Source organism: Perissodus microlepis, chromosome 20 (assembly GCF_051167445.1).
Source record: "Perissodus microlepis isolate ML-2025 ecotype Zambia chromosome 20, ASM5116744v1, whole genome shotgun sequence".
Classification (NCBI taxonomy): domain Eukaryota; kingdom Metazoa; phylum Chordata; class Actinopteri; order Cichliformes; family Cichlidae; genus Perissodus; species Perissodus microlepis.
Window position 1 is genome coordinate 35,047,911 of NC_140480.1, and position 27,689 is coordinate 35,075,599.

The 27,689-nt window shown below is 48.1% G+C and overlaps 1 protein-coding gene across 2 annotated transcripts; it reads right to left on the reverse strand.

The window, feature by feature from the left end:
- Positions 1-1,399: 1,399 nt before the first annotated feature.
- acss2 (acyl-CoA synthetase short chain family member 2) lies at positions 1,400-25,702 on the reverse strand. 2 transcript variants are annotated; one of them, XM_084917952.1, is made up of 19 exons: positions 25,004-25,702; positions 22,035-22,230; positions 17,173-17,264; positions 16,935-17,038; positions 16,789-16,861; positions 14,321-14,396; positions 11,313-11,421; positions 10,786-10,833; positions 7,549-7,686; positions 6,286-6,456; positions 5,952-6,085; positions 5,751-5,883; positions 5,495-5,551; positions 4,333-4,413; positions 4,128-4,236; positions 3,746-3,814; positions 3,215-3,391; positions 3,037-3,111; positions 1,400-2,885 (listed from the first exon to the last, which is right to left on the reverse strand). In XM_084917952.1, exons 1-19 carry the CDS (start codon positions 25,125-25,127, stop codon positions 2,758-2,760), a joined length of 2,094 nt encoding a protein of 697 aa, XP_084774078.1. In that variant the 5' UTR covers positions 25,128-25,702; the 3' UTR covers positions 1,400-2,757. The 2 variants fall into 2 exon arrangements, with proteins under 2 accessions (XP_084774078.1, XP_084774079.1); XM_084917953.1 differs by lacking the exon at positions 10,786-10,833 and having other exon boundaries at positions 25,004-25,701.
- Positions 25,703-27,689: the final 1,987 nt, after the last annotated feature.

Sequence of the window (27,689 nt, forward strand, 5' to 3'; positions counted from 1 at the left end):
CTCCACCCTGGGGGAAAAGGTAACATCTCCTGGGTCTGGGGGCAGATTGCCCCTCTGGGGGCGAGGGTACCTGGACCTGGGGTACAGTGTGTGTTTGGGGAATGTGATTGTGTGTGCAGTGTTTATTTCTGTCTCCACGTTGGGTGAGTGCTGAGTATTTGTATATGTGTGCATGAGGGTGGGATGTGCATGTCAGGTTGGATCTCAGACTCCACCTCTCTGGGAACATCTCACGCCCCCACCCCTGTGTGGTGGGGGCTTGCCAGTGGCTGGGCGCTCAGGTGTGTACTGGCTTGGCGGGGCCTGGCGCCCGTGGCTCGGTCCGCTCTGACGCGGTTGGCTGTCGCCACAGCCCCCTCTGGCTGCTGGGTGACCGCCTGTCTGGGGCTCTCCTCAGCAGGGTGGTGTGGTTGCCCCTCCAGTGGTCCTCCTTGGGCTCTCGCACTCAGCCTCTGGATGTCTGGGGCCTGAATCTCCTCCATGCCTGCTTCATGCTCTGGGGGCGGGGCTATGGCTCCCCACACCCTCTCAGAAAGCTACACGGAGAAACCTTTTGAATACTAGCGTGCTGATCCACACAGGTGTGCGCACGCATACAGACACACACGTACAGTGTGTGCGCACCTGTGTCTTCCTTAGCTGCTACCTCAAAGCATACTGTGCATTGTCGGGTTTGCATGCTGCTCAGTAACATTCGATATCTATTGTTTACTGTTACTTACCTGCTGTCGTCTGTTTTTGCTCGTTTTCCTTCCAGAAGACTTTTTAATGTCTTTTTCTTGAACTTCTCTCATCTTTTCCTCTCCTTTAACTTGAAAGTTAAAAAATAAATGAATAAAATAAAAATAAATCTTAATTTATTTATTGATCTTAATTAATAATAATAAAGATCAATCAAGTGGACCAATAATGATCCACTTGGAAAAATAAATCCACTGGACAATAACTCTGCCTGCGACAGTGGCGAAGGCGAAGAAGAAGAACTTTTCATTTGTGTGCATTTTGTGCCAAATACATTTCCTTCTGTATGATGAGGTCAACGCACAATGTTTTGTCCTCTTGGCTCATGTGTCGTCTGATGAAAATATCATGGATGTTTAAACACACGACCCCTGGAATAACAGAAGCAATAATACTTTAAGTTGACTTTACTACCAACTTAAAAATTATAAAGACAAATAATTTAACGAATGAAGGAGCGATGTGGCTGTGAAGATAAACGGCATCACGTGGAAACTGCACAGAATCAGCTGATAAATAGCAGCTTTGATTGGTCCTTATGGGCTAAAATGGTGCATCAATGATTTGTTGTTGTTGAGTCTGAACTTTAACTTGTGTCATCCTTGATTTTGCAGTATGAACCATTTCTGCAGGAACAAAGAGGTGAGAGGAGCAGAGGCAGTAGTCATGTTCATTTACTGTCATTGCAAACACTTTGACACAAACAGGGAAACAAACAAAACGCCAAACTGAAAATCAGCTGCGTTCTTTCCTCCACCCGAGTCAGAAAGACAGGAAGAGCTTCTAGAGTTTCTAACCCAGCTCACTGTGGTTGGCACACTGAGATACAAACAGCAACAGAATTAAAAAATAAAGGACAATAAAAGCTGAAATCTAACCGGCCTTTAAATCACAATCAGACGTCTGTCGAGCACACAGAGAAAGCTTTCAGGGCTCCAACAACCTGCTTCAAACTTCAGTGTTCTCACTTTAATCCACAGACCTAGTGTTCATGTTTTTAGTCCCACTTCAAATTAAACCACATCGTTCACAATTTAGGTTTTTAGTCTGAACCCCAAACAGAGCACAAACTCTGCTGGTCGTCAGCAGGTCGATGAGTTATGAGTCACTGAAGGTTTTCTCTGGTTCCTCCAGACTGACACACGAGCCGATCGCTGCTCAGCTGTTACAAACGAAACAAAAACAGCAGGACAGAAGACCCGAGGTGCGATCGCAAAAGTCTGAGAAGAAATCATGTTCAGAGGCGGCTCGTCCCCGTGCGCCTCTTCCAGCATCACTCTGGTTTATAGACCGCTCCTCAGGAAGTCCCGCTCTCCGTCGTGTTGACTCCAAACAGGACTTCCTTCAGCAGCGCTGAGAGGTCCGGAGGTACCCGAGGAGACGGACTGAAGGGGAGATCGAACGCTCAATCCCGGATCATTGGTGGATGCAGATTCCTGGAAGCTTTGATCATAAATCAGAAGCATGCAGACACACAAACCTAAAAGATTCCTACATAAAAAAGGGACTACGTTAAAAGTAAAGCCGAGCGTTTTCATGGTTAGCTAATCGTCAGCATACATAACGGTACTGTGGCACGACGGGAGGGGAGGAGTCAGCGTGGGAGAGGGGTAGCGCTTCACATCGGCCTTAAACCAGGAGACCGACACTCGACATCGATCAGGTGCCTCTTAGCTCATCTTTGGCTAAAAAACTGGGAGAAGACCAACATGAAGTGTTACCCTGATCCTCAACCGCTCAGCTCGACTGCAGGGCGGTTAGAGCAGCGGCGTCAACATCTGGAAACATCTGCAGGTGGACGTGCAGACAGATGTGACGGTTTGAGGAGTTACTGCACATGTGGACACGCCTACGATCTACCTGCAGCCAAGCCTTCTCACATCATCACCATCAGGAGCTAAAGGTTGTTTGCTGTACAAGTTTATGGACTCCCTCCTCCTCCTCCTCGGCTGGTTCGCAGCAGCTGTTCCTGCGTGTGGCTGCAGTCGGCGTCTCCCTCCGAGTATCCCGGAGGCGTCACACCGCCGTGCAGCATCTGTTCTGGAAGAGCTGCTCGACCACCGTGGAGTCCGCCAGCGTGGACACGTCGCCCAGCTCCCGCTCGTCACAGGCGATCTTACGGAGCAGCCGCCTCATGATCTTCCCTGCAGACGGAGAGAAGGCAGAGCTCGGCTTCAGCAGAGCGACTACAGGTGCGACCGCCCGCGCCAGCCGCAGGTAGAAACGACACATCTGAGTGTCGAGGAGGAACCCTCACTCGTCTCTAACGTGAAACAGAGCAGCTAGCTTCGTTACCAGATCTGGTTTTGGGCAGTCCGGGTGCGTTCTGGATGTAGTCGGGTGTGGCGATGGCGCCGATCTTCTCCCTCACTGTGAACACAAAGTATAACTCGCGTCAGATGATGAGAGCTCACAGATCAACAAGCCTGACAGGAACGAAGCTTCGGAGGAGACTTACAGTCCATTCACCCACCTTGCTTTTTTAGCTCCGCCTCCAGCTCGCTGTTGTACATCACGCCATCATTGAGCGTTACGAAGCAGTAGAGGCTCTCTCCTTTGACCGGATGAGGTCTGCCCACCACGGCGGCCTCGGCGACGGCCTCGTGCTCCACCAGAGACGACTCCACCTCAGCTGTGCTCAACAAGTGACCTGCAGGGCAGACGGGGTCACCGTTACGCCAGAAATCACCCTCGGGTGTCAGACACGAGCGAAGACGAGCGCATAAAACACGCAGGAACGCGCTGAGACGTAAAAAACTCAGAACAGACGAGAAGGTGCAAAATAAAATCTATTAAACCAAGTTTTTAAAAATGATCATTTAATAAAAGAAACTTAATAAAATCAAATAAGAATTTGTTTTGGATTTTATACATTTACAGATCAAAATCCCTGCGGCTGCGTATGAAACAAGTTTACACACGTAGGGAAACAGCTCCCTCTGCTGGTCAGACAGATGTTTAACAGCTGGGTTTCACAGGCAGTAACTGGCTGGTCGCGTCTTACCCGAGACGTTCAACATGTCGTCTATCCTTCCTGTGACCCAGAAGTACCCGTCCTTGTCTCTACGGCAACCTGCGAGAAAATGAAGGGGCCGGATTAAAAAGTTTAGTGCATTTAGTGCAGCCGAGACGCCGAGTCGTGTTTTAGATCCACAGCAGCTGTGAAAGCCACACAGACCTGTGGTCACGCCCCTTTAGAAACACCTAGTTAATAATAAATATTACAGGTTAATTCATAAATTAGAAACTTCTGATGTGCTAAAGTTTCAAACGGTCGCTGCAGAGGCATCAGTCTGACGCAAATACGAGCGAAAGTTTGTGTAAAAGTCGATGAGTTTGTTTCTTTGACGCTTGCAGAGTCGAGTCAAACATGACGCGCTGCTCACCGTCTCCTGTGACGTAGTATCCAGGAAACTTCTTGAAGTAGGTGCTTTCAAACCTCTCGTGGCTTCCGTAAACGGTGCGCATCACGCCGGGCCACGGCTGCTTGAACACCTGTGTGAGAGGGCGGAGACAAACGGCAGGTGTGACGCGCTCGCAGACGCGCAGGAAGGACGAAGACAAATAAAGGCTCATTTACTCAAGGCTGACCAGGTATCCTTCGCTGGGCCCCTCCAGCTCCTCCCCAGACTCGTTCAGGATGGCCGGCACCACGCCGAAGAACGGGAGCGTCTGTGGGGACACGCGGGGGAGGGGGGAACCGAGAGCAACAAAATGAAAAAGAAATATTTTTAAAAAGACAATAAATGGTGAGAAAACCTGATTGACTTGTTTCTGTGTTTAATGTCTTTTTCTTCTCATCATTCAAATTCCCCTTCACACGTGGACCATTTATATCTTTCCTCACTTCCCTTTTTCCTTCATGAATTTATCTTTAAATGTTTTTGTTGTTTTCAGATTTACAGGTTTCCTTTGTCTTGTTTGTGGTGACAGAAGCATAAAGGCGGGTCTCACCTGGACCCAAACGCATCGTTTCTGTCAGATGTAAAGTTTTGAACCTTTTAAACCCAAAGTCTGCCAGAGCTCATCTTCATGTCCATAGTACCTACATCAACTGTGGAATAAACTACAAAAGAATAGAAAATCATTTGTGATTCTGGTTTTTTTTTGTTTTAAACACATTTCAGAGGTTTATCCCTCAAAACTGTAAATGCAAAAAAATTGCAAATATCCAAGCACGGGAAATTTGAGCATCTTCATAGTTTCATTTTTGAGATGCACTAATTTTTATAAACTGCAGGAAAAACAAAATAAATATTATTGTGCACAATTTTCAAAAAAACAGCATAAACCCGTTTTCTTTCGAGCCTCTCGGGAACCACACAGGACTCAAACATGACGTTCAAACACAGCAGGAAACCTCTGAAAGGCCCTGCAGGGGAAAAACTACGTTTCCCCCCAAAAATGCCGTCACTTCTGGATCAGATCAGCAACGCCCGTTTCTGGATTATGATGATTTTGTTGTTGTCAGTGCTTTTACAAGATTTTTGCAAGAAGCCGTTTGTGGAAGCAAACTGAGCAGACTAGATATAAGCAAGTACGACTCGTCCAGTTTCATATGCAAAGAAAATGATTGCGCTAGCCTACGTGGTTGTAATTCTACTGGAATTTAAAAACAGTTGTGCACAGTTGCAAAGGGTTAAAAGCCTCGATCACTGTTTTATCTTATTTTCTTCATTTAACCTTTTAACGTTTCTCCCAAACACACGTTTGAACCTAAACGTGTTTCCACATCATGTTCAGCCTTACTCACAGCAGATCCAGGCTTCATGGGCGTGGCCGCGGGCAGAGGAGTCAGAACATGTCCTCCCTGAAAACAGAAAACAACTTTAATCTCAGGCAGCCGCCCAGCAGGGGGCAGCACAGCCCACAGTCTGAGGTAAAAGCTCAGCAGAGAAACAGCAGGTGCACAAAGACGCAGAAAGGCAGGTTAGAAATGGAGACCGATCCGTTCTACATAAAGACGTTTGGAAGCGGCGGTGCTGAAACTGCAGGAAACCATCACTCACCGTTTCCGTCTGCCAGAAGGTGTCGACTATCGGGCACCTCTTCTCTCCGACCACGTTGTAGTACCACTGCCAGGCCTCGGGGTTGATGGGCTCTCCGACCGTCCCCAGAACCTTCAGAGAGCTTCGCTTGTACCTGCACACAAAGGCACAGGTGAGTTACCCCGCAGGCTCCTCGTGGAGGGAGGAGGGGCCTCGGCTCACCTCTGCACCGGCTCGTTTCCAAACTTCATCAGCAGCCTGATGGCGGTGGGAGCCGTGTAGAACTTGGTGACGTTATATTTGTCCACGATCTCCCACATACGGCTCACGTCGGGGTAGGTGGGCAGACCCTCGAACTGACGCACACACAAAAGATTCATGTACAAAAATAACTGCAGGAAGTTTTTCTTTGAGGTTTGGAGGAAGTTTCAGCCTCTGATCATCAGACAGCTTTGGACTCATTTATCCGGGTTAAAGCGTCACAGACACATCAGTGTTACATCACACGTCAGCCCACACCTGTAAACAGGAAGTCTGAGCGCGCTCGCACACTCACCAGGACGCTGGTGGCCCCGTTGGCCAGCGGGCCGTAAGTGATGTAAGAGTGCCCGGTGATCCACCCGATGTCCGCCGTGCACCAGTACACGTCGTCGGGCTGGTGGTCGAACACCACTTTGAAGGTGGTGGCGGTGTAGAGCATGTAGCCGCTGACGGTGTGGAGAACTCCCTGCAGGCGAGACGAGAGGAGCTTCAGAGGAGCGAGGAGCGTTCATACGCAGAAATATGAGCAGGCTCCACGTGATCAAAACAGGAAGTCATCAAATGACCCCACAGTTATTCCACTTCCTCTTACTCCAAATACAAATATGAGCTGCAGTGTGGGTACCGCCCGTTTCCAGCAGATCTTAGTAGTTAAATGTGTGGAAGAAGCAGCTGGTGGAGGTGGGTGGAGGTGACGCTCGATAAAAGTTAACCTGAGGGTTCCCGATGGTTAGGGACAAATGCAATCGCATGGCAGGATGCTGTAAATGGACCAGGTGTGCCCCGCCCCTCCCTGTGGCAGCCGGGAGAGTCTCCAGCGCCCCTGATCTGGATGAGTCGGAGGAGATGATGGAAAGCTGGAACTTCACCTGCTGTCGATCCCTTCTAGCACAAACCCAAACATCTCCACTGTTTATTGTTGTGGCCATTTTTGATTTTGTTTATAAATTTTGTATTCATTTCTGTTTTTTCTTTAAAGTTGTAACAATATGCTGACCTAGTTTTTGTTATGTAAATTTGTAATTCATTTTATTTTTGGAAAGTGATTGGTTTATTAGCTTATGGACCCTCCCATTAATCAAGGGATTGCGAGCACCCTGGAGGCGTGTGGTAAAGATGGTTTTTTTGTTTGCCAAACGTCGGATGATTTGGCAAAAAATGATTTTTTGACCACTTTTTGAACTTGTTAAAGCAGATTAAGTTAACTTTCGTTTAATTTTAAGTTGTAAGAAGTTATTTGGTTGATTTCTGTTCATAATTTTCCACGAAATAAACACCATTTAGTTTTAAACGATGAAGTCAGAAGTTCTAAAACAAACCTGTTCTTGGACTTTCTTGGCGTTTGGAAAATAAAGGCCGTGACAGTTTATGCTTATAACATTCATGCCTCACTCTCCGGCTCACAGACACCCTGAACGAGTTACTGAAGCTCCGCCTGCTGCGGTGAGCAGGTGTGAAGGTGATGATGAAGGTGGGCTTTCCTCAGACACACTATGAGTATCTGAGCAGGACGCCTCATTAAGTGAGACGCAGGTGACCCACAGGTGTGTTTCCTCACCTTCGGCTTGCCGGTCGAGCCGCTGGTGTAGAGGATGAAGAGCGGGTCTTCAGAGTCGCACCACTCTGGTTCACACTCGTCTGAGACGCCACGCAGCAGAGCGTGCCAACACAGGTCCACCTCGGGGTTCCACGGCACCTGAACACACGCACACACACGTGAAACTGCCAAAGTCGTGCCTGAAACCTGGTCGATCGGCCTGTAAACATTCAGACGAGCGCCTGTAAAATCTAAGACACCAAACAGTTAGTCTGACACTCACACCTTCAAACTACTGAAGACAGCGAAGAAGAAGCAGCTGTGAATCTGAGAGAACAGAGCCACAGAGAGTTAGAGAGGCCACGCCCACTGGTTTCCTGCGTGTCCATCAGACCCCGGGCGACGCCAGCGTTTTTAAAAACCACACAAAGGAACCTGAAGCCGAGATATTAAAATATGTCCAACGATGAATTTAACATCAGCGACACGTTTCAGACGAAACAGCTGGGAGATTATCTGATAACTAACGAGGATCCGGAATAAAACGCTCCTCCCACGGAGCAGCAAAGGCTGCAGCTCTCTGGGGCAGGGTCGCGTTCCACCCGGGCACACGCGGCGGTTTAAACTACAGGGTTTCCATCTGGGAATGCCGAAGAAGAAAGCTGTGAACACTGAGCGGGTGGACTTTACATACGTACCAATGTTTGATCCTCAAAGTTCAATTTACAAAATAAATAAATATAAATTTTATTGTCTACGTTTCGTAAACTCAGTAAAAACCCAGCTCACTGACAGCACACCTGACGGAGCCAACACCACCTTCAGGTGACGTCTTCTATTCCAGCACCAAACACTGACCTGTGTTAAAGGTCCAGATGTGACTGCAAAAACATCTGGACTGTTGGACTATAAACGACCGACAGACATCTGAACTATGTTCTACTATGTAAATGCTTTAAAGTAAAGCTGTCAGAGCAGCGGACGTGAAGGACGAGTCGGCAACAATCGCTCCCATTACTCCCAGTGCTGCGGCTGCGTGGCCGCTTGGGTCCATCTCGTTTGCCTTTTTGAGCCAAAAACAATCCACTGACGAGCCGCTTTCACACAGGAAATCGACCCGGGTCTGATGTCACAGAGCTGCGGCTCCCACGATGCTGTTCTCGCGGTCGAACAGGTAGATACAGAGCTGACGGGTGAACGTCGAGTGGGCGGGGCCTCGGGTGGGTTCCAGCTAAATCTGCTCAGGTTTACATGCAGAGGAAAGAGGAGCAATTACCACCCTTGGACCTGAATCTTACCTGGCTGTCGCACAGGTAAGCTCTGGTGGACAGGTAAGTAGCGTGAAAACACAAGGCCCCGCCCGCATCTTGGTTAGCGAGGAAGAATCAGAGCTCTGTTTGTATCCAGAACTGGACCTGGTGTACCTCAAGGCTCTGGTTTGGGTCCTGCCTTGGTTGCAGTCTACATGTTGCCACTGGGCTCTATGTTCTCACGCTACAACCTTTCATTTCACGGTGTTGCAGACGACTTGCATCGATCTGCCTTTGAAAGCAGGGACAGACTCACTGCAGCTGTTATGCAGCTGACGTCAAACAGTGGATGGTTTCACAGTTTTTAAATTAAACAAAACAGAAGTTGTCATTATTGGTAACTGGACCAGGCCTCTCTTCATCGTCTCCAGTTGGTCCACAATGCAGCTGCTCGTCTGCTGACTGGCACTAAACTGAAGGAGCCTGTAACCCAGCGTTGGCCTCTCACTGGCTCCCTGTTCCTCACAGGATCCAAATCTTACTTTTTGTTTTTAAATCACAAACCGGACGAGCCCCTTCTCACCCGTCTGAGCTCCTGTTGGTTTATGCTCCAGGAAGAACCGTGAGGTCCAGGTCAGAACTAACCTTAACTACTCCTGGACTAAAGTGTGGTGGTGACAGAGGCTTCTCTGTGGCAGGACCCAGACTCTGCAACAGTCTTCCTCTTAATATTAGACCTGCACAAACACTAACACTTTAAATCATCACTAAAGACACATTTTATGGTCTGGCTTTTAACACACGTTGAACATTTTGGTTTTAACGGCCTTAGTTGTTGTTTTTATTGACTTGTTTTCCTATATTTCACTGCATCATTGTTGTGCATCTTATTTATTTTACACTGTTAAGCACTTTGTGCAGCATGAACTGTTGGTAATGTGCCATACAAATAAACCCGACCTTCACCGTTTCAACGTCACGTGTGTCAAAGTGTGAAACATCTGCACCAGATGTGTGATGACATCAGAGCAGCGATGCGGTTTATAACCCAGCCCACCTGATTACCCTGGGAAACAACGAGGGGCGGAGTCCTCCTGACATCTACCTGTGGTTCATGTATGTGTCGGTGACACCACCCATAGCTAACCACCGTCAGGCACTGCTGACTCGAGTCATCAATCGAGCGGTGCAAACAGCTTGGCGGGCTCACCTGAACCGAGTAAAAACCAAAGTACTCCGTCTGTCACTTTATCGTAGCGAGCGCCTCGTTCAGCGTGCACTCTCACTGAGGGATGGCTGAGTCATCGATTATAGTCTTCATCCGTGTCTCCGGATTTTATTTTCCGGACAAACGGAGCTCTGATTCTTCGGGACTCGCAGCGTTTAGAGGAGAGAAGCGTTACAGCAGGTTTATCAGACACGGAGTCGTCTCAGGGCGTGGACAACGCCCACAGGCGAGCGCTCGCCTCCGTCAGGACTCACAGGTGAAAGTGCACAACACGAGGAGTGTTTGTACAACAAAGAGAAAGTGTTAGTGTTAATCCACACTCAGAATTCACTTTTTATTCCAGCGAGCTTCAACAGTTCAGACAAAGATGCGACAGAAAGCAGCAGCACTTCCATCTTTGACGGGTTTCCTCTAAATGCAGGGCTGAATGATGCCATTATTTAATGTTCTCCAAATATTTAAAACTCATTTCAGATCTAAAGAAAATCTGTTTTTATTGGTTTAATCTGAACTGTCAAAAATCAGAGGAACAAACTGCTGCTGCAGGTAAAACAATAAATCAGCAACGAGAGCTTTTAAATCTTATCAGAGCTTTTGAATGGATGATGCCAAAAATGACTGAAAGCTTCCAAACGCTCAGTAAGACTTGAAGCTTTCGCTCTTATCACATTTATTGTTTCCGCTCCGCAGCAGCGATCTGCAAATTCTTCTCAGAGTGAAACTCCCTCTAAAACAAAGAGTCGAAGCAAAGATGTTATCGAGGGTCAGCTGTGAAAATACCTTTGGTACGGGACGCGTTTTCTTTACTCTGCCCGCCTGTTTTTCCTGCTGGATGGGGGGAAGATGGAGGAGGAGGAGGAGGAAGAGGAAGGAGAAGTAATGAGGGAAAAGGGTTATTGAAAAGGAAGAACACAAAGATGAAAATCAGGATCCCCAAAATAAAATCGTGACAGTGACGAAGTTTGAGATTTCAGATTTAACAGAACAAAACAGAAAAAGAAAGAAAAGTCAGCGAGAATCGTGCAGTTCCTCCAGTGTCCAGCAGGGGCAGTGAGTCACTCCCACTCACTTCCTGGTTTGGTTTCCCCTTTATAAAATTTTCAGAGCCAATTTATAATCAGGAATTTCCACAAAACTCAAACTCTGAACGACTACAACGGAGGTCCAATCAGACGGCTCAGTGGCTACCTCCATCTGCAACAGGAAACACCGCCTCCATCAGGTCAGAAGTTACAGGCAGACCTGATGGTGGCGGCGCTCGCAGTGACTCAGGTGAGGCAGACAAAACCTTCAGGTGTGTGGTTTACCTGCAGATCGGGGCACGGCCGTTTGGCGGGAGGCGACTGAGATCCCAGAATCCCCTCCGGTTCTTTGGACAGGTGCTTCAGCATGATACAGCGCCCGACCGGAAACCCTCTGCACAGACAGACACACATCCGTACGCGTCACTGTGACCTCACAAAGGCACGCAGCACCACCTAAACTCAAGGCAGGGGTGAGTAGATCCCACACTCTGCACTGTAATAGGAGCTCCCACCCATCAGTGTGTGCAGGCTCGATCATTCTCATGCAAACAATAAAAAGCACATTGATGCTGGAACAGCGATCACACACGTGAATCTATGGTGAAAAATCTACTTCACACCGAGCAGCAAGGTCTCACAGCACCAATCAGAGCACGAGGACCGACTCCACACCGCGATGGTGGAAGACAGACAACAGGTGATAGCAGCAGCGATGACATGCAGATACATAACCAGCCCAACACGGCTCGCTCTGCTGCAAGGAGCTGATAAGGAAAGCACAGGTATCAGCGGCGTGCTGCACGGCTCCGCTTTAATACAGAACGAGAGGGCAGCAACGTTACAGGTCACATGATTCCTGCCTTCATTTGTACTCAGTTCATAACAAAAAAAAAAAAAAAGACTCCTCCCACCTGACTGTCTCAGATTTGCCTAAATGAGAAGAGAACACCATCACCCTCAGCCGACAGTTCTATTCTGGCTGAGGATCTAAATCTCTTTTACGCCCGTTTTGATAGGGAGAACACCGACCCTGTCCTGTCCCCTCTCCCCTCAACCGACCCTGCTCCAGTCCTGAGCACTCATGAGCTGAGGCGTGTGTTCCGGAGCATTAACACCAGGAAGGCGGCCGGGCCAGATGGAGTGCTGGGCCGGGTGCTAAGAGACTGTGCTGCGGACCTGGCGGACGTCTTCACCTCTATATATAACACCTCGTTGTCCTGTTCACTGGTGCCATCCTGTTTCAAAGCAGCAACCATCGTTCCCATCCCAAAACAGTCAAATGTCACATGTCTGAACGATTTCAGACCTGTGGCACTCACCCCCATTCCCGCCAAATGCCTGGAGAGACTGGTCATTAAACACATCAGAGCTGCTTTTCCACCATCCCTGGACTCGCACCAGTTTGCATACAGGGAGAACCGGTCAACCGAGGATGCGATCGCCACAGTGCTGCACACATTACTGAAGCACTTGGAACACAGGAACACCTATGCACGGCTCCTCTTTGTAGACTACAGCTCGGCTTTTAATACCATCCGGCCATACAAACTCCGTCCCAAACTCCACCAACTGGGACTTAACTCCTCTCTGTGCAACTGGATTGTGGACTTCCTCACTAACCGTAGACAGAGTGTCAGAGTGGGTAAGAACACCTCTTCCACCCTTGTGGTCAACACCGGTGCCCCTCAGGGGTGTGTCCTGAGCCCTCTGCTATACACTCTCTTCACCCATGACTGTATTTCCTCCTGCGCGTCCAATCTCATTGTTAAGTTTGCCGATGACACTACAGTGCTCGGACTTATATCCAACAACGATGAGACAAACTACAGGACAGAGGTGCAACAACTAGAGTCATGGTGCCACGACAATAACTTGGTCTTAAACACCAAAAAGACCAAGGAGATCATTGTAGATTTCCGGAGGAAGGGTCATAACAACCATCTGCCTCTCTTCATTGGCAGTGAGGCGGTGGAGAGGGTGAGTAGTTTTAAATTCTTGGGGGTAACTGTGACCGAGGACCTGTCCTGGGGCAACCATATCACCTCAGTTGCACGGAAGGCCCAACAGCGCCTCTACTACCTGAGGAGACTGCGGAGCGCACACATTCCCAGATCTCTGATGTTGAACTTCTACAACTGTGCCATCAGCAGTGTTCTGACGTATGGATTTCTAGTGTGGTTCCCCAGCTGCACCAAGGCCGATCAGCAAGCACTCCAGCGGGTGGTGAAAGAAGCTGGCAGAATTATTGGAACAAGTCTGCCAGAGATTAGTAATATCTTCCCCACTCGCTGTCTGAGGAGGGTGCATAGTATCCTGCGGGACCAACATCACCCTGCGCGCCACCTTTTCCACCTGCTGCCCTCAGGGAGAAGGTACAGGTCTATACAGGCCAGAACATCCAGATTGGCCAACAGCCTGTATCCACAGGCTGTGAGGCTTCTGAACTCTCTGCCCCCCTCTCACGGACAATAACCATATCCAACTCTTTAATAGCACTGAACTGGTCTGCATTGGTGCATCATATCTTTATTCTCTTTCCCCCTCCTGCCCCCCCCCCTCTTTCTTAAATAGATAACTATCATATCTGACATCATATCTCACAGTACAATAATATTGTATGGGTTGCATTGTTGTACTTTGTCATGTTTCTCAGGTCTTTGTCTGAATTTCTTATGAACATTACTTGTCATGTTCTCATGTTGTTGCTAAGGATTGTCTTATTGCACTGGAGTCACACTGGGTTAAATATTTACACTTGGGTTTTAAGGGGTATTTATTATTTTCTTTATTATTGTATTTATGGGTTGTACGGAAGCTCCAAACGCAATTTCATTGTTCTCTGACAATGACAATAAATACTTAATAATAATAATAATAATAATGAGAACCTTTATTATGTGTGACATCATCAAACTGAGACACATCAGAGTCGAACAGCTCCGATAAAACGACGAGCTCGTCCTGCAGCTGCTACAATAAAGTTTAACACTCAGCAGGAAGTCGAGTCTGGAGGATCTGTGACACACTGCGTCACGCCGCTCTGCTGGGACCAACAGCAGCCACGGTTGGAGGGGGTGAAGTCGCTCTGATAGGCTAACACACCTGAGTGTGTGAGCATGTGTACATGTTTACATATCTTTGTGGGGACCAACAGCCCGTCCCCACGAGCTTGAAGACATTTTTGAGACTCAAAATGTGGTTTTAGTGTCAGGGTTACAGTTAGGTCATGGTTAGGCGTTCATGTCAATGACATGTCCTCACTAAGATATGACAACGTGTGTGTGTCTTACTTGTCTCTGCATTTCTGCAGCGCTTCATCAGCTAAGAGCTTCAGGTTGATCAGCTTATCTCCTCGATAGAAACCATCTACACAGAAAAGGAAAGATGATTTATCCTGCCGTCAGACCGGCCTCAGCAGCACAGACACGCACAGACACACACGCACACACAGACACAGACACACACACACGCACAGACACACACGCACGCACAGACACACACGCACGCACAGACACACACGCACGCACAGACACACACACACGCACAGACACATGGACACACGCACAGACACACACGCACGCACAGACACACACGCACAGACACATGGACACACACGCACGCACAGACACACACACACGCACAGACACGCACGCACAGACACACACACACGCACAGACACACACGCACAGACACACACGCACGCACAGACACACACACACGCACAGACACACACGCACAGACACACGCACAGACACACGCACAGACACACACACACACGCACACACACACGCACAGACACACACACACACGCACAGACACACGCACAGACACACACACACGCACAGACACACGCACAGACACACACGCACAGACACATGGACACACGCACAGACACACGCACAGACACACACGCACAGACACATGGACACACGCACAGACGCACGCACAGACACACACACACGCACAGACACACACGCACAGACACACACGCACGCACACACGCACGCACACACACGCACGGACACACGCACGGACACACGCACAGACACACGCACAGACACACACGCACGCACACACGCACGCACACACGCACGCACACACGCACGCGCACACACGCACAGACACACACGCACAGACACACGCACAGACACACACGCACAGACACACGCACAGACACACACGCACAGACACACGCACAGACACACGCACAGACACACGCACAGACACACACGCACGCACAGACACACACGCACGCACAGACACACACACACGCACAGACACACGCACACAGACACACGCACACAGACACACGCACACAGACACACGCACACAGACACACGCACAGACACAGACACACGCACAGACACACACACACACGCACAGACACACACACACGCACAGACACACGCACGCACAGACACACACGCGCACAGACACACACGCACGCACAGACACACACGCACGCACAGACACACACGCACGCACAGACACACACGCACGCACAGACACACATGCACACACACACACGCACGCACAGACACGCACGCACAGACACACGCACAGACACACACGCACAGACACACGCACAGACACACACGCACAGACACGCACGCACGCACAGACACGCACTCCATTAGCTGGATTACAACCTGGTTTCAGTAATCAGGGTTCAGACTGAGGACTCCTTCAGCTCAATGTCAGTAATAAATCTGCTTCAGTGCAGCAAAGAGCTGAAATCAGCATCCTCCATTAATCAGTCGAACCCTTCCGTGTTGGCCCGTCAGCTGATCAGATATGCTCTGCGTGGTTTCTGTACGCTGCTGCTGCGTCACTCGAGCACACAGACCCCGACAGCCAAAGCTGTGACATCAGACTGGTGGAGCTCAGCTTTCACTGCAGCTCCATCAGCGAGTCACTCCCCATGTGCTTCACCTTCAGTCTGATCCTCGTCACTACAGCCAATCACTCTCCCTTCCAGCAGAACTGATGGGAAATGCTTTGCTTTACGCAGCAGCGCCTGTGATGGTCACAGGTTAACTTTAGCTTTACTGTAAGATCCCAGCTTTAACAATCCTCAGCGCCTAGTGTAAGGACGGATCCTTCCTCGCAATAACGTGCACACGGATTAACAAAGCATCAACTCTGCAGCTACGTCTGCAGCTACGCCTGCACCGGTTTACCGAACCTCCACCTGTGCCGGTCAAAGTTAACGGCAGCCACAGAGGCACCGGGCCTCATGATCTGCTTACAGGATGAATGAGTGTGTGTGGCTAATCCAGCTAATAAGACTGATTATTGGCCCCAACTCAGCACCTCGGCCAGCGCCTCTCTTCACCGCCACGTCCAGCTTGGTGGGTGAAACGCGTGTGCACGCTGCATAAAAGGTGAAAGCGTGAACTCAAAGGTGCACGTTTGGTATGAGATCATCAGGACGAATAAACGAGCAACATAAACGCTCCACCCTGACGCCGCGAGCGTCACGGCTCCACCTCTGGGTGAAGACAGAGATCGATAAAGATGGAATGATTGGCGTGAGCAGCTTCTCCAGCTCTGGGACGTTTCGTTGGTCTGATCTCGCTCCCCAGTTAACTCGGGCATTTCACCTTTTTTACAACCCACGAGTAGCTTATTGTCCAACCAAAGGAGGTCAGAGGTCAAGGTCAGACTCAACACTGCTACCACCTCCCTGCAGGTTTATGGATATCTTTAATGAGCGGGAACTTGTTGCAGGTGCGTTGTGCAGGTGTGTGAGGCTGACCTGCAGTGATGAGCAGACAGCACTGAGAGTCCACGATCCTCTCACACAGAGACTCTGCAGAGAAACCTGCAAACTGAGAGCAGCAGACCAGCGTTAGCCTCCATCTTTAACTCAAACCACCGTGTTCACGGGCGTCTGCAGCTCACCACGATGGAGTGGACCGCTCCGATGCGTACGCACGCCAACATGGCGACCACCAGTTCGACCACCATGGGCATGTATATGGACACGCGGTCGCCCTTCTTCACGCCTGGAGACAAAAAAGAGAAGCGAGCAGGATTTATGACTCGATCCAAATATCTGAGCACATAAAACCATCGTGAACGAAACCTTTCACTTCATAGAGAGCTGAGAGGGGGCGGTGCCAGCGAGCAGATGACTCACCCTGAGCTTTCAGGACGTTGGCGAACTGACAGACTCTCTGCAGCAGCTCCCTGTAGGTCACCGTCAGCTCGTCGCCGGGGTCGTTGCCCTCCCTGAAATCAGCAGTCAACACATGTATTAAAAACAAACAACAAGATGTAAGGTTTCCTCACATCTCGATGCTTTCGTCCTCCGAGAGCCGATGACCTTCGGATCAGGAAACGCATCACTAACACGCGACGCTGGGCCTGTCACACGAGCTGATGAGCTCTACGGTCACTTTCCTGATTAAAGGCTCTGCTGCAGCTCTTTGTGCCCTCCAACGTCCGTCACATCGATTTCTGTGTTTGCGACCAAAATCTTTGTTTCTGGTTTGTGTTGCACTGTTTTAAGCTCAGAGATCAGTGACTGCATACACACAACTTCCACACAATCATAGGGTGTAATTGTTAGCATTCAGAGCTGCCCGGCGGCTGCTGAGCAGCCTCTGCGATGCGTTCCTGAGGCCACAAAGCTGAGAGGAAGTTACAGTGAGCGTCGGCGGGAGACTCCATGATGCACAGGAGTCGTTCAGGATCAAACCCTGAGCAGTCTCTCCTCTAGCTAATGTTAGCCAATGCTAGCTCGGCTAAGCTGGCTGCTGGTTTCACATCATTTCAAATCAGCCAAAGTTAAAAACCGTCACTGGATTCACGCAGCGCGGCGCCAAAGAGCAGCAGAGGCGTGATACTCAGAGAACAGTCAGGCTGATAACGGTCACTGCTGTTACTACGTGACAGAAATCTGCACTTTGTGTCTGTTTGATTCAGTTTTCCACTGAACGTTCCCAGAGGTTAAAGTAACTGAGGGCCATCAACGACTTCATCAGGCCTCTGTGCAGGAAAACACTGATGTTTATGGTTCACGCTCTCTCAGAACAGGAGGTCACGTCCATCCAGCAGCACACTCGTGTACACCGGGGAATAAGGTCAGCCTCCATGTAACGACCAACCAGAGCAGAAATTTGGGCAACTTCTCAGAATTAACCGGTTTCCTCATATTTATAGATCCTGAAGGAGCCACACTGCGTTTTGGTGAAACTAATGATTGAATGACCTTTTACCCCAGACTGGACAAACGGCTTTTGGTGTTCCTTTAAGAAAAACAACTCACAAACCAACCAGAGCAGAAACTTCAAGTCTTGGCACAGACGCCTTTCAGGTTGAGCAATCTTCACATTGTTGAAGTTGCCTCATGAAAACTTTCTGCTTTTTCACAACACCGCGTCATTCTGGCCGTTTCAGGAACTTGCAACAGCGACTCTCGAGGTCACATCCTCCCTCCCTGTCCTGCAGACGCGTGCAGTTTGCAGGGATGAGATGAAGCCTTTACAGCAGACAGAGGCGGACGAGCTGCGACAGCTCTGCCTCTGCAGATTATTGAAGCCCGGGCAGCTCGCCGGGCAGCTCGCCGGGCAGCTCGCCGGGCAGCTCGCCGGGCAGCTCGCCGGGCAGCGTTGCAGGCTGCAGACAGAATAATGTGGCTCAGATCCCACGTGGACAAACTCGACTACAAACCAGCACCGAAAAACTGCAACTACAACCTCACACGCCTGCAGATATACACACACAGGCGCCCCGCTCACCCTCCTTTTAGATACACCGACATCGCCTCATTTACACACCTGCTGTCCACGCTGCCTGGACGCCGGTGAATCATTTCTCAGCTAGTTCAGTTCACTAACTCCAAACTGGAACCAGCCCAGAACGTCACTCTGTTCAGTTTAGTGCAGCTGCTTTCATTAGACCTGAAACTGTTTGACTGCTGTTCGGAGCGCAGATGAAATTTGGCACAAACCAGGATTGAGGTTTATTTTTAAAAATTCATACATCTAAAAATAAGTTACATACATTTCAGATCAAAGGCTGATTTTACAGTGAGGTGTGAAAATTTGTGTCAGTTTTACTTTCATAGTGTTGAACTTACAAACTTTACAAAGAAAACGTTTCTTTCACAACAGGAAACTAACACTAAACACATTTCAGCTTCTTTCTAGAGCTTCGTGTTTGCCATAAGAATTACGTTACGCTCGGCGGTGAAAAGTTGCATAAATTTGACACGTTTCAGGTGTAAATGTGCTTCTTCTGGCTCTCGCTCGTTTGTCGTCCAGTACGGACTGGCATCAGCTGCACAACCAGAACCTCAGCAGCAACTGGGATCCCAATCTGCCTCTGTCTGCAGCAGCGAGGGGCGTTTCAACACTGCTGCGTGCGCGTGCATGCGCGTGTGATGGTGGGAGGGCCGCTCACATATCTGAACGGTCTCTGTGACTCGCCTGCTGCTCTCAGCTGATTGGGACTCACAGAATGCAGCTGTGCTGAGGTCCTGACCTCTGCAGGCACTTCCAGGCTGATACCCGAGCTGCCGGGTCCGCGTGCCCGCCGTCGGGCTCACGTCCCTCTGGCGTGACTGATTGTGTGGAGGTGCTGGGCCATTTATAGCACCACCACATTAACACTTTCAGAGCTGCACACGTGTCTGTTTGTGCATTTTAACGCTTACAGGAGTCTCAGCAAGCAGTTACAGCACGACCAGAAAACACCTCTGATATTATGTTTTAAATTTGAGCCACGTCGTTTAATTAGATCGTTAAACGGGACTGCACACGTTCTCGAGCAGCAGCAGCTAATCTGATGTTAACTTCTTCAGTGTTTAACAAGCTAACGCACACACTCTGGAAGCAAACACGCCAACAAAAGGTCATGGCGCTTCTTAGCCCAGTCATCACACCAGCCTGTGTTAGAGGAGCACGCACACACACACACCTATAAATACACAACAGTGTTGGATTTATTTTCAACACTTGGCTCAAACGTCACTGAGACTCCAGGAGCTGTGAGGAGGTTTTTCACTGTCTCACAAAGATCAGACTCAGCCACTCTGGGTCCTCTCCCCACTCAGGTGGGGTCTCACGCTCTGAGGAAAGAAGGTCATTACAGGAAAAGGCCAAAAACCCTTAAAATCTGCGGAGCTTCGACTCCATAACCAGCGCTGAAACGACCCTGATAAAAACATTAAAATATATTATATTAGCTCCGCCTTGTTAAAGCAAGCTACAGGTGGGTGGAGCCTCTGACATCAGGGACGTCAAACCTTCTCTCACCCCAACCAATCAGAGCAGATGGCCCCGCCCCTCCCTGAGCCTGGTTCAGTCGGAGGTTTCTTCCTGTTAAAAGGGAGTTTTTCCTTCCCACTGTCGCCAAAGTGCTTGCTCATAGGGGGTCATATGATTGTTGGGGGTTTTCTCTGTATCACCTTGAGGCGACTGTTGTTGTATAAATAAAACTAAATTGAAAGAAACTGAAGTCAAGCCTGGAGTTTTAAAAACATGACATGTTAGACTCGCTTCTCTCTGATTTGTTATTAATGCCTGAGCATTTTCAGTTTAAATCCTCTAAAACAAACTGAGAGGTCAGTGATTTATGTGACAGGTTTAATGCTTCCTGCAGGGATTTCTCTCTGCTGCAGGCAGCCCACAGGTAATTCAGCTCTGACACGGGAACAGAGATGTCGAGTCTTAAAGGTGATCAGCTGCACTCGTGTGGAAACATTTTATTACTTCGAGCATTAATCAATAACCAGATTAATCTGTTTGATGACGCTCAGCAAACTTTGGACTGAACCTTCTGGATGCTTTCCAGAGATTGGTGGATAAAAGCCCTCCAGGCCTCTCCAGTGATCTGCTGCTGCTTTCAGAAGCTCGCTCTAACAGCTCTGCTCACAGCATCCACTCCTCTGTGACCACAGGACAGTGACGCAACGATGAAAGGAAGCCTGAGAGGACAGAGCTGGCTTATCTAAAATGCGATTTATGTTCAAGTCTCTCAGACTTAAATCATTTTTATTCTGACATGATGAAACATTTTCTTCTTCCTCAGGCTGTGAGCTTCAGTGACGTCACTCATTTTAGATTCATGGTTGATAAACCAAACCACACAATCTGTTTATGAGAGACGGAGACAAAGGAGAGGACGGCGGTGTACCATGTGCCCGTGCTCAGTCCTGCTACTGTTAGTGTTGTATCAGCCCCAAGAACGAATGGCTGGCTTGGACATGACAGTCAAAGTTCAAAGGTCGTGAGAACAAGATGCAGCTACTCAGAGGCCAAAAGCATTTTTAATATTTTTATATATTTGAGCCTGTTGTTTATATTTTTCCAGAATCTTTTTTTTTTTTTTTTTTTTAAATATGAGCTTTTATTACATATTATTTCTATGTAAGTGTTATTTTATTCGTCGAGTTCCTGTATTATCATCATTTTTAACTCATTGCTCTGATTAAGCTATTCCAGTTGTGTTTAATGTTTTGGCGTCTGTAACACAAATGTGGGATAAAGTCGCTCCTCATTGGGCGAAGCGCCTGTGTGCTGGCTCACTGTAGCAACCAAACAGCAGTCACACCTTTGCTTTGTGCCAGTGCAGGTAAGACTGATGGAGAAACTCGGGTCTGTTTGGCTTTATGCACACCTGAGATTCACGATGTCGCCCCCACCCGTGAACCAGCCTCCGCCTGCACGTGTCTGCCGGGGTCAGGGACTGGAGTCGCGCCTCTCTGTCCTCAGGGCGGACGAGCAGACTCAGCTGAAACGCCGAGTGTGAGTTCAGAGGGAGAGTCCTGCTGGCCCGACAACCTTCATGAGATGAAACTGGTTTTTGTTCTCCAGCTGTTTACCCCGACTCACCAGTTTACAGGACCCAGTGATAAGAACACAGCTAACAGTGCTAATTTTATTTTAGTTATTTATGGGGGTTTTTTCTCTTGATCAGAGTAAACACACACACACACACACACACACACACACCCTCCATAACATAGATCTGCTGAAATCACACAAACACACTGACCAGAAGAAGGCGACTTTATCGGCGAGCTTCTTCTCGTGGACGTTGCGGTCGAGCAGGTTGTAGCAGATGTTGGTGGACGCTCCCTCCATGCACTTGATGTAGATTTCTCCTTTGGTCACATCAAAGTTGTAGTCGAGGAACTGACCCGTGTGCTTGGTCTTCCAGAAGAAGTCCTTAGCAACGTCGCCCCAGAACTCTGCGGGACAGGAAGTGAGAGCGTTCAGAGGGAGACGCATCAGTTTGCACATGAACTGTACGACTATTACAACAACAACAACAATAATAAACAGTAAATAAACATGGTGTTGCGTTTCCTTCAGTTACACACCACACACGCATCTTCCATCACCACCAGCATCACGCAGTCTGTGACATCATCGTTAGCGTGGAAATACCAATGTACCCTTACACTGTATTATTACTGCAGTAACATCCTGGTACTAGAGCTGCACGATTAATCGTTAGAAAATCGCGATCTCTTCATACTTATGTGCGATCTCATTTCCAAATGACAACGATTTAAAAAAAAAAAAAAAAAAAAAAAAAAAAGGACGACGATTGTACCGCATTTTGATCCGGGACGTAATCTGCATGAAAACAAGCGCTCACTCTTCCTGCTCAACAAATGACAAGGGCGGAGCCTTATACCACGTGATACAGAAGCTGGCTGCTAAAATTAGCAGGGAAAAAACAACGGAGAGCAGGTCAGGGATGACGAGAAAGTGACAGGAGAAAATCCGTCCCGGTCAACCACCCAAACATCAATAACGGGAACCTTACAGCGCTTCCCCATACCCGTCGACCTCCCGCAGGCACAAAGAAATTACGGAGGCTATCACTTATCACCTGACCAAAGATATGGCTCCATCAACACTGTGCAAAACCAGGGATTTAGGAAAATGATCAACAGCCTAGACAAACGCTACACAGTGCCGTCCCGCAACTATTTTTCTATTGTTGCACTACCTGCTCTATACACGCAGCGTCGAGCAACGGTGGAGACGGAATTTCAAGCAGTACAACATTTTGCGGCAACGACAAAACGTGAGACATTTGTTGTTTTTATGTTTATTTATTGTTTTTATGTTCAGTCTCAACTGTTACGAAGTTGATGTGCAGTTAATAAGTGCAATAAATATTTATACTGGAAAAGAAAATCGTGAGAGAATCGTGATCTCAATTCTAAGCCAAAAAATCGTGATTCTCATTTTATGCAAAATCGTGGAGCCCTACCTGGTACCATTTATTATTCTCTTTGTTGTATCACATAATTGCGTGGTTACATTATAACCGCCGTGTTACAGTATTTTACGTCCTGTTGTTCTCCCTGAGGACAGTTTATGTTCCAAGTACAGAGTTTATGCTCGTTACAAATACAGTTCATATTAAATATGTCTACCCTCCTGACGCACTGCTCTGATGTGTTTACAGTTTGTTTTTAAAACACACACACACACACACACACACACACACTCCTGAAAAGGTGTCGCTTACAGCAGAGCCTATAAACACAGCCAGCTTTAATCACTGTTAATAATCAACCAGCTCAGGTTAAACAGTTTAACAGCTGCTGCTGCAGCCAGACGCCGCTTTGCAAAGTTTTCCTCTAAAAACTGTCATCTGTGACGTGCATGAAGCCTGCAGCACAGACCGGCTGATATCATGCTTTACACACCTCCCTCCAGGAAACCACCTGAGCAGGTAAAACTACTTCCTTACTGCCACCAAACTAAAATAATCTCAAAGTTCATGTCTATGGGTTACACTAAACTACACTTATTACAAACAGAACAGCAAAACTTTCTTTCAAGTCACAAAGAGAAGTTTCATGTTATTTTTGCCCAAGCAGTCATTTAGCTTATGAAACAGAACAAAGATGACATGAGTCCAGAAATATTCAGTCTGATGAAAAAAGAAAAAGGTCCTGAAAACTGGAGTATTTCATCCAGAGAACTGGTGACATGTGGATTTTTAAAATGCTGCTCATTTCCAGCTCATTGGTTTTATTCTTGGACTCAGCTGAGCAGCTTTGCGTGATTTTATGTGACACTCTGCTACTTCGTCTCTTTTTGCTACATGTTTAATTTTATAGATACTGAACCTTTTCAGCTTCTTCGGCCTATTGGTATCAAAGTTGTTTCCCATTACAATAAATGGATTACATAAATGCTTGGATCATTCATTTTCACCCTAACTAAACTTTGACGGCTTTAACAGCAGCCTGCGTAGCCATGATGCCAACACGCTGTTGTGTTTCCAGAGGTGACCACATGTGGATGAGAGGGTGGAGTCAAAGGTATCACCAAATGCTGTGCAGTCACCAAGCTGCATCCTTGGACCGTATTAGTGCATCAACCTGGAGCACCGCCTTCTCAGATGGTCTGTTAGTGCAGTGACCTCACAGCAGACATTACTGGTCACATGATGTCATTACAAAGCTCCAAAAGGCTCCAACAGCACAAACACGATCCAGAGGTCCAGTTCTGGGACTATGGGTACCGACTCAATGCTGGCGCCTCCGCTGGTCGCTAGAGGAACTGCAGCTTTCACACCCACAATCTTGTGTTTCTTTTTGTATTTAATCCATTTCATCTTTTAAAAACTTGGATTTGTGGTTTTCAGCTAACTGGTAAGACTAAATTGGTCTCCATGGTCTCTGGCTATGATGTCACTGCACCTGCCTGATCGCTTGAATCCAAACCAAAGAGCGGAAAATGTCACAGATCAAAGGAGAGCACAGAGGGCACGCGCAGGGAGCTGTGCATCTGTACATGAAGACAGGTCTACACTCCATCCCCGTGCGCGTGCACTCCGGGACTATCTGCACCTGCCCATTCACACTTTATAAGTTTAGCTGACTCTACGATGACGTTTCTGCACTTCTGCTTTAACCCTGACCCATCACCTGTGTCACCTGGGGTCGCAGGTGTCGTCTTTGCTACCTGAGCTGCCGTTTTGAGGAGACTCACCGTCCGGGTTGTCCACGGACTTCATGTAGAGCTCTCTGTACTTGTCGAAACTCGGGACGTGAGCCTCCTTCAGCTCCTCGGAGCCGTGGAACACGTTCTCCTGCGGGGGCTTGTCAGGGATCATGTCTGAAACTCGAGCCGTGAGCTCAGCTTCCAGAAGAAACAACGGATCTAGCGGGCAGGTGTCCTTCAGCTGCAATTAATGAATGGTTGCTACGAGGCTAGCAGGGTGCCAGCTAACGGCTAGCAGCAAAGTTCATTTAGACTTCCTTGTTCTGCAGGAGCTTTTTTTGTTGAGCTTCCGCTCAGACTTTGTGTGCAGAAGTCGAGCTTGGACCGTAAACTCGCAGGTGCGTCTGTAAACCGGATCCCAGGTGAGTGTGGGTGCAGCTCCCGTGGACTCTGTCCGCTCCTCTCGAGGAAAGTCCTGCAGATCGGACACGGAGCAGCTAACAGGCTAACGCGCTGAGCTAACAGCCTTCAGAAGAAAGAGAATTCACACGCGTGCGCAGAAGATTCCTCCCGCTTCAGCGTGTAAAGTGTGTTCTGGATAAATGTGGGCAGCAGTTGGTCCTCTGGCCGAGCAGAGCCTGTGTGGACTCTCCGGAGGAGCCGCTGAGAGGGTTTCGTCTCTGCGCTGACAGGTCGCAGCTCCTTCTTTTTCTTCTTCTGCTCCAGGAAAGCGTGTGGCGCTGAGCGCTGTTTGGCTCCAGGGGCAGCCAATCAGAGATCAGCGCTGATTCGCGGACTCACGGAACTGTAGGAATTTACAGTGCTAACAATAATAAACAGGGCTGATGCTGCATTCAAGTGCTTCTCACATAGGGTTTAAGATAGTAAAAGTTTTGTTTATTCAATTTTGGCTCAGTCTCGGTACTGTGCAAAAGTCTTGAACTTACATTGTGCTGGGAAAATGAGAAATAGGTAAAGCGATGGATGGAAATCCAGTTTAGAAGCCAAAAACAGAATTTATGTGATTCTAATGACCGTCAAGTCGGACAGATGGTGTTGCACGGTGAATCCAACTCTTATAGAACTTTTTCGTGTTCAATCCATGCGTTTTAGCAAGAATTCAACAACAGTGGCTGAAATGCAGCCCAGACTGAGCCTCCAGGGGTGTTTACAGGCGGCTGTGGACTTTCACTGTTGTTCCTCCATACACACTAACCATGACATTGATGCATCAGTCCACCAGGGCTGGTCCATTGATTTTGATCAGGCTAGTTCTCAGCCTTTCTGACTTCCTGACAGACGCCCTTCCATTGAGGCCTCTTCTGATGAGGTTTCGGTGAACAGCGGACGATCAGCTGAAGGTCCAGATCATCTCTCAGCTCCTGTGTCGGGTCTTTTTCTTTTTATTAAGGACGTGACTTTCAGGCACCGATCATCTGCTGTAGAGTTTTTAGGCCTCACACTTTGATTTCTTAAGGACGCTCCATACTGAGATATCCCAGGTTAACAGCTAACAGAGAATCACCTGTGGGTGTAAAAATACAATTTCCTCCCAGACTGTTATCTTTGTAAATGTTTGACTTCATTCTCAGAAAATCTACTTATTTTCACAACTTGTCTCCAACATTTTGTTTTATTGCCTAAAATGTTACTAATACCCAACCATAAGTTTACCTGTGACAGAGCTTCATCCTTAGAATTACTCAAATATATTTTGCAATTCCAGAAGCGGAAGTGAATGGAAGGGTGGTGTTTTGAGGCTAGTTTCATTTTTCCTTAGATTATCGATAACTGTCCAATGCTGCACTCTTGTGGGCACAGCTGTGTATTACAGCAGTTATTGATCCTCATGGAAGAGAAAAATCTTTAATTATACATTTATCACTCAGTCTCCTCCTAATCAGAGTTTTTATTCTGTAGGATGATGAGCGGTGGCTCGACAGAGCTCTGACTCTTTGTCAGCCTGGCTACAGAGCTGAAGAGAAACCTGGGGTTGTTCTTATTTTCTTCAATCAGTGATGAATAGTAAGCTGTTCTGGCTTTGTGGAGGGCTTTCTTATAAAGCAGCAAACTATTTCTCCAGGATAAATGATGATCCTCTAAATTTGTGACACGCCATTTCCTCTCCAGATTACGAGTCGTCTGCTTTAGGCTACGTGTTTGAGAATTATACCACGGAGTCAGGTACTTCTGATTAGAGACCTTAGTTTTCACAGGAGCTACAGTATCCAGAGTCGTACGTAGTGAGGAGGTGAAATTATTAACAAGATAATCGACCTCTGTTGGAGTAGCGTTCAGATAGCTGCTCTGCTCTGTGTTGGTACAGGGCATTGAAGATGATAACAGTGGGTGGATTATATTCTTAAACTTAGTTACAGCGCTTTCAGAAAGACATCTACTGTGATAAAATCTACTCTCCACTGCTGCGTAATCAATTATTGTAAATGTAAATGTTATCAGGATATTATACTGTAATCGGCTCACCAGCCACTTTATTAGGTACACCTTGGTAGTAATGGGCTGGACCCCCTTTAATACTTCATGGCTCAGATTCAACAATATATTCTGGTGACATGACATCATCATGACATCATCATACAGCTGCAGCACCCATAATGAGAATCTCCTGACCATCCCAAAGCTGCTCTGCTGATCTGTGACTGCGGAGGTCGTCCGAGGACAGCGAACTAATCGTCATGGTGAGAAAACCTGTTTGGTCTTAGCTTTGAGATGT

Bases quoted from the DNA above. Each gene is read 5' to 3' on its own strand.
- acss2 (XM_084917952.1), bottom strand. From the start codon at position 25,127: ATGATCCCTGACAAGCCCCCGCAGGAGAACGTGTTCCACGGCTCCGAG. The intron at 7,687-10,785 runs GTATTTTCACAG...GCGTGTGTTCAG, and splicing joins AAACGCGTCCCGTACCAAAG to GTGCCGTGGAACCCCGAGGT. The intron at 5,884-5,951 runs GTGAGCCGAGGC...CTTTGTGTGCAG, and splicing joins GGAAACGAGCCGGTGCAGAG to GTACAAGCGAAGCTCTCTGA.